This window comes from Arachis ipaensis, chromosome B02 (genome assembly GCF_000816755.2).
Source record: "Arachis ipaensis cultivar K30076 chromosome B02, Araip1.1, whole genome shotgun sequence".
NCBI classification, from domain to species: domain Eukaryota; kingdom Viridiplantae; phylum Streptophyta; class Magnoliopsida; order Fabales; family Fabaceae; genus Arachis; species Arachis ipaensis.
The window spans coordinates 82,464,884-82,471,835 of NC_029786.2; the positions used below are offsets into that span (position 1 = coordinate 82,464,884).

The following is a 6,952-nucleotide window of genomic DNA, read 5'->3' on the forward strand; positions in this document are numbered from 1 at the left end:
TCGCTACCACTAGCACACATCTGATATTATTACACCGCCATCTGTCACTCCATCCGTTGAAGCTGCTCCAGCTCCCGCCTCTACTCTAGCTTAATATTATCTGTGTCTATTATGTGTGTGAGGATCTCCTAACACCTCTCCTCAGACTCTTGCAACTACTGAGCCTATTGGTGAAGGCTCCGGGTGAGCTCTAGCACCTGCTCCCTCAAATTGACGCTGTCTTCGGGATCGACGGGCTGACTGGTAGTAGAGGTAGATGAATGCCTCAATGTGGAGGTGCGGAAGTTGTCAGCAAAGAACAATCCCAGCGCGTAGACGCGATTCTTGTACGATTCAGATGCAGTTTCGCACCGAACCATGTCACCATCGACGACTAATGCAGTAGAGTTATTGCCGTCATCTCCAGTATGCTGAGATTGTTGGGTTGCGACCTCCAATCTTTGCGTGTATGACACTTGTAAAACATATGTTATGATTAGGGTTGCAGTTAATTGAAAACTTTATATCACATGCGGCTCACTGATCAGCAAATCTCTCTTTGTTCTCCTTCAAGGTATGAGTATACTTAAAGGCATAGTTGTCAGAACCAAGGTTCTAAAAACCAGACCGGTTATCGACCAAAGTAGATGACAATTTGTTTTGTAAAAGGTATATTACAGTTATCTTTGTTCTGTTGTTATTATGTTTATTAGACCACAGTTTTGAGAAATATTTCTGTTGTTTTGAATTAGTTATCGGTTATGTGACAACGAGCACGTATGTCTTATAAAGTCGTGTGGCACAACAGATGGACAAATGTTTATCTTTTGGAATTATTCGTGTTTCTAGTTGAGTTAGGTGGATGAAGATCATCTGCGGATACTGTTGATGATAGTCCGTTCAATGGAGCTGTTAGAGAAAATATTAGAAGGACGATGGTCGATCTAAATATACCACCGGAAGGTAGTCAAGAGGGGTTGAACCTTGAACTTGGTAATGCTAACATGATAAAAGACAATGTTGAAAGTTATGAAGGTTCTACTATCAGGGATCTGATGATGGATACGTATGAAGTTAACTCCGATGATGGAGACGATTCTAATGATGAACCAACAAAAATTCCTAATGATAGTGACAAGGAAGAAGAGACAAACTACTACGGTGACTGATGAGCAGATATTTTATACGCTTTTTGGCATTGTTTTCATATAGTTTTAGTATTTTTTGTTTAAGTTTTATTATATTTTCATAGTTTTTAGTGTTAAATTCACATTTTTTGGATGCTACTTTGAGTTTGTGTATTTTTGTACAATTTCAGTTATTTTCTGGCTAAAATTGAGGAGTTGGAGCAAAAGTCTGATTCAGAGGCAAAGAAAGCACTGCAGATGCTGTCTGGATCTAACCTCCTTGCACTCGAAAGAGCTTTTTTGGAGCTACAAAAGTTTAAATGGATTGTTCTCAACGGATATAGAAAGCTAACATCCAAGGCTTTCCAGAAATATATAATAGTCTATACTTTGCTTTAGAATAGAAGGTCGGAAACTGGCATCCAACGCCAGCCATCTACCCCATTCCAAGCGTCCAGCGCCCACAAGGACGAGACAGCGTCCAAACGCCCAAAGAGGACCCCTAGCTAGCATTCAGTGCCCTAGAGGCCTCCTAGCACGTGGATCTCATCAAAGTTCAGCCCAAACACTCATCAAGTGGGCCCCAGAAGTAGATTTTGGCACTAAAAGACTGTTTTACCCTTCTTATGTAATCCTTAGTCATTAGTTTAGTATTTAAGGGATATTTTACATAATCTTCAAGGACATTTTCCCATGTTTTCGTTCCATGCTTGTATTTTCTATTAGTATGAGTTTCTAAACCTCCTAGGTTGAGGGGAGGAGCCCTGCTGAGTTCTATAGATTAACAAAAGTATTACTGTTTCTCTTCAATCCGTGTTTGATTTAATTCTAAGATGTATCTTCGTTCTTCAACTTGATGAATGGGATGACTCGTGATAATCATCTTCATTCTTCATACTAAGACCGCGTGGCTGACAACCACCCGTGTTCTTCTTGGGTTCGTGTGAATATGTAACTGGAAAGCATCGAACCACCAGCTTGATTATACATCTCTTAGACGGCTAATCCACGACTTCGTTGGGGACTTCTCGAGACACCAGTTCAGCCGAAGTATCAGGAGATTAGGGGCTTTGTGGTAGAGACTAGAACCCAAAGGCACAGCATTCTCTGATCCAGAAGATTCGACCTTGTCTGTGGCGTTTTGAGTAGGATCATGAAGGAGAATGGACTGCAGGAGTTTCACCCTCAATCAGAATGGATCCACACAAACCCTGGGGTTTAGATCTGGAGGAGTATTGGCGGCTGCTCAAACCAGCGTCAATCACATACAGCTTTTCATAGAAGAAGACAGTAAGACCAGAGTTAATCCAGAAAGACAAAGCATTTCCAAGCCTTAACCATCTTTTTATCATAGTTTACATGACTTCTGAGTTCTGAGTAACGTTCTCTTTTTATTTTCTTTTATGCAATTAAACAATCAAACCAATTCTTCTATCCGCCTGACTAAGATCTACAAGATAACCATAGCTTGCTTCAAACCACAATCCGCGTGGGATCGACCCTTACTAGCTCAAGTATTACTTGGACGACCCAGTGCACTTGCTGGTTCAGTTGTACGAAGTGTGGGAATTCGTGCACCAGTGACACACAAATCGCTCTGACACAGCCTGCTATTTCTCAACCATATGACTGACCGGATCACTTCTCCAAGTTGAATCTCGATGCAATGACTTCGGATTGGTCGTTTATTCATGGAGGCTCCGAAGAGGATCCAACCAATGAGTTCAAGGTTGGACAACAATTTGAAAACAAGGAAGAAGTCATGTTGGTAGTTAAGAGGTACAACATCAAGAGGGCTGTGGAGTATAAAATACTAGAGAGTGACCAGTTGAAGTATGATGTACAGTGTATCCAGTTCGGGCCCGGTTGCTCTTGGGACATACACATAGCATATCGCCGAAAGCAAGAAAAATGGGAGGTTAGGAGATACAATGGTCCTCAAACTTGCATGCAAACATCCATGGGCCAAGACCATCGTAGGTTGGACTCAAAGGTGATTGCTCAGAACATATTCACAATGGTCAAAGCAGATCCAACAATCAACATCAGGGTTTTGCAAGGAAGTGTGGAGAATCACTTCGGTAACTAGACGTTGTACAGAAAGGTTTGGCTTGCAAAGCAGAGAGTCATTACTAGAATATATGGAGATTAGGAGGAGTTATACAACGAGCTTCCTCGTTGGTTATTCTCTATACAGATGTATTTACCCGGTAAGATTTATTTCATTGTCCTTAGTTATGTATAAAGTCACCATCTACATGTGCTAACTGTTGATAGGTTTTTAGATACTTGGGTGCAACTTGTGACACAACCTTGGCCTGGTTTAGTCGACACTGTCATGTTTCATCGGGTATTTTGGACGTTTCCACCGTGTGTTGAGGCTTTCAAGTATTGCAAGCCACTTATTTCTATCGATGGCACCCACTTATATGGTAAATACGAATGCACATTACTCATGGCTATTGCTCAAGATGGCAATGCAAATATTTTGCCTATTGCATTTGTTGTTGTTGAGGGTGAGACAAAGGAGACTTGGTCATTCTTTCTTTCGTATCTGTGGCAGCATGTGACACCACAACCCGGCGTCTTAGTGATTTCAGACAGGCACAAATCAATTGATGCTGCGTTAAATACAAAGGGAAGTTTATAGAAACTACCTCATGCCTTCCAAGCATTTTGTACAAGACATATTGCTGTCAATTTCATGACTCACTTCAAAAACAAGGGTTTGAATAAGGTTCTGGTTAACACATCGTATTCAAAGTTGCAGCGGGAGTTTGTTCATTATTTTGGCCGTCTGAGGGGTGAGAATATCGCAATCAGAAACTGATTTGAAGAAATGCCTCGTTCACATTGGGTGCAGTATGCAGATGAGGATCGTCGGTTTAGTCATATGACAACAAACATCTCGGAGTGCATTAACATTGTCATGAAGGGTTCTCATAATTTTTCCATCACTGCTCTTGATAAGTCAAGTTATTTCCGTTTGGGTGAACTTTTTGCTAGGAAGGGTTCAGAGGCCCTTGCCCAGCTTCAAGTTGGTGCTGAATTCTCACAGATGTTAATGAAGGCCATAGAATTCAACTCGAAGCATGTCAATACTATGAATGTTTATCAGTTTAATCGGCCGAGGACTTTGTTCACAATTGAAGAGTTAGCAGCAGTGCCTGAATCCAGGCAATAAAATTACCACGTGCTACGAGCATCCCATATCTCATGCTAGCCACCCAAAAAATGCAAGAACCACTCGCCTCGACCGAACTTACCATCATGCCGATACATCTCGTCGATGTTCAGAGGCCTGGTCGGAATGTGCTGCAAGCCACCGAACTGACGCACAACCTAGTCAACCTAATGCCACTTGACGATAGCGAAGCAAAAGAGCGGACATACAACCACCGCCGAGGTTTCAAACTCGGCTATCCTCGGTGGAACTACACCCTGCAGCTGTTGGTCAGCATACAGCATCTAGTCAACCTGTTCACAAAACGCAAGACGCATCATATACAAGTTTCAAAGTTAATTAACATAAATTTATAATTCTTAAAAATTTATCACTTACGTTGAGGATGCTGATCCCATTCAATGTAAGCCTGTAATGCCTAAGCCTGTTCTCGCCTTTGGCATTATCTGGATGGTACTCAATCCACCTAAAATACCGTGAATGATTACACATTATTTCTCAATTTCATTAACGAATGAAGAAAAGTGCAAAAACGAATAATACCTCTTAACTAGCGGAAATCGACGAGTCTCAAATCCATCCAGCCGTAGCAATGGAATATGGTGATAAGCCCAAGAGAGCAGCAAATTGACGCAACCACCCAAATTGTACTGACTATACTCCGTGGCATGACACATCTGGCGATACAATCATGCTAGCACAGCCAAGCCCCATGATAACCTGCCACATCTGTCAAGGTCCTCTAGTAGGGGGAGCCACCTGAATTGTACCCGAGAGTTAGATGCATCCGGGAATAAGATACCATCGATCACCTGCATGATATACCGGCTCATGTATTGCAACAGTCGCTCCTCAGTGGCATCCTGCTCCAGCTCTCCGCAGACGGTATTGTGAAACCATGTAAATTTGACAGTCCATTTCGTTTGTGACTGTCTATCCTCTGGGCTCGGAACTACACCCAATAGCTGCTGGCATAAGTCCTCAATGGACCGTCCATCATGGTGCTTCTCCCACCTACCAATGCAGCCACTAACAGGATCACCATCGATCCTGAGTCCCACTTGGTACGCCACGTCCTGTAGGGTGGTAATCATCTCCCCGCATAGTAGATGAAATGTATAGGACTCAGGTCTCCATCTCTCTATCAACGCTGATGCCAATGGCTAACCATGCTCAAACTCCACCATGTATGCCACATGCTCAAACCCAGCTTGTCTGACATATGGCCTAATATTCTCAGGCAGGCATCTCATTGAATTTCATCTAGTGCGCAAGATCCGAGGTGCCTACCAAACAAAATAAACTAGTTAAAAAAAAAGGGTCAACACATAAAATTATGAATTCACATTTTATTACAATATAATCAATAAAAGTGATAAAAGTGTACCACTCGATCAAGTCTGCCTGCAATGTACTCAGTTTGATCCAATCTATATAGTGTATGCTTGTACCCCCAATAACTGTTGCTCCATCTAACTACACTCTGGTAAAATAAAATAAAATAAATTGAATTCAGTTCCTTTCACATTAACTAAATTTTAAAAGACATATTTAAGCTAACTAATTGTCTACCTTACATCTTAACCAGTTTATAAACTTGCTAATTAATATGTAAACCAACTACATGATCACATCAACTAACTCTATAAATATACTAATGAATAATTAACTGATAACTTAACTTTACTAACTATGTATCATTCTAATCTAATCTAATTATATATTCAACTAACTCTATAAATATACTAATCCATAATTAACTGATAACTTAATTTTACTATGTATCATTTTAATCTAATCTAACTACATATTTAACTAATTAACATCTAACTCACAACTTAAATTAACTATTCTGACTAAATTAACTAACAATTAACTAATAAGTTACTCTAACTAACATGTTATATACAGTAAACAGTAACTCTACTTGAAAATAATAACATAAAAAATCTAACTAACATATTATATACTCTAACTAAACATGTAAACAGTAAATAGTAACTCTAACATGTTATATACTGACCTGAAGCTAATGATATAGAAAATAAAAGATTTTACAGACGTTAGAAGATAAAAAATCTCATAGAGAAGATTCTGAAAATGACAAACGAAGAAGGAAGAAAGGAGATTTGGAAGAGAGAAAAGTTGAAAGCGACAAACTGAATGTTCCCACGGTTTATATAATACGGCGAACTCAATGTGAAGTTTGCCCGGAAGTGCGACGAACTCTGTAAAAGTAATGGAGTTCGCTGGGAGTGCGACAAACTTGACCTAAACTTAAAAAAAAAAAAAAACATATATCTAAAATTAAAGTTCAAATAATTTGTTTTTGAAAATAAAGTTATTTATTTATTTATTTCAAAAAAAAAACCTGAAGACAATGGTCTAAACACAATGGATGAAAAAGGTATTGATGTATTTTTCATTATATTAATAAATACAATAAAATCTCATCAATTTTTATTAATAATTGACGATTGTAATTATCATTTAGATACATTGAACTTTTAAGATTATATATACCAATATCTATACTATTAAATTTATTATAAAAATCTGTATTATTTTATTCTCTTAATAAACTATTCTTAAGTTATGTTAGTTATTGAATTTTATATATTAATATTAAGATATTGTTGTTTCAAATGTATATTTTGAATAC

At 39.0% G+C, this 6,952-nt stretch overlaps 2 protein-coding genes across 2 annotated transcripts; one reads left to right on the forward strand and one right to left on the reverse strand.

The window, feature by feature from the left end:
* On the forward strand, positions 2,773–3,756 carry LOC107627491. Its single transcript, XM_016330321.1, has 3 exons — positions 2,773–3,187; positions 3,304–3,316; positions 3,384–3,756. Exons 1-3 carry the CDS (start codon positions 2,773–2,775, stop codon positions 3,754–3,756), a joined length of 801 nt encoding a protein of 266 aa, XP_016185807.1.
* Positions 4,575–5,384, reverse strand: LOC107627492 (protein MAIN-LIKE 1-like). Its single transcript, XM_016330322.1, has 4 exons — positions 5,061–5,384; positions 4,834–4,967; positions 4,669–4,756; positions 4,575–4,583 (listed from the first exon to the last, which is right to left on the reverse strand). Exons 1-4 carry the CDS (start codon positions 5,382–5,384, stop codon positions 4,575–4,577), a joined length of 555 nt encoding a protein of 184 aa, XP_016185808.1.

What these genes read in the sequence shown, in the direction of transcription:
- LOC107627492 (XM_016330322.1), bottom strand. Translation starts at nt 5,384, where the DNA reads ATGATTACCACCCTACAGGACGTGGCGTACCAAGTGGGACTCAGGATC. An exon ending in CGGATGCATCTAACTCTCGG is followed by an intron (nt 4,968 to 5,060) that starts GTACAATTCAGG and finishes TTGTATCGCCAG; the next exon opens with ATGTGTCATGCCACGGAGTA. An exon ending in CGATTTCCGCTAGTTAAGAG is followed by an intron (nt 4,757 to 4,833) that starts GTATTATTCGTT and finishes ACGGTATTTTAG; the next exon opens with GTGGATTGAGTACCATCCAG.
- LOC107627491 (XM_016330321.1), top strand. Translation starts at nt 2,773, where the DNA reads ATGACTTCGGATTGGTCGTTTATTCATGGAGGCTCCGAAGAGGATCCA.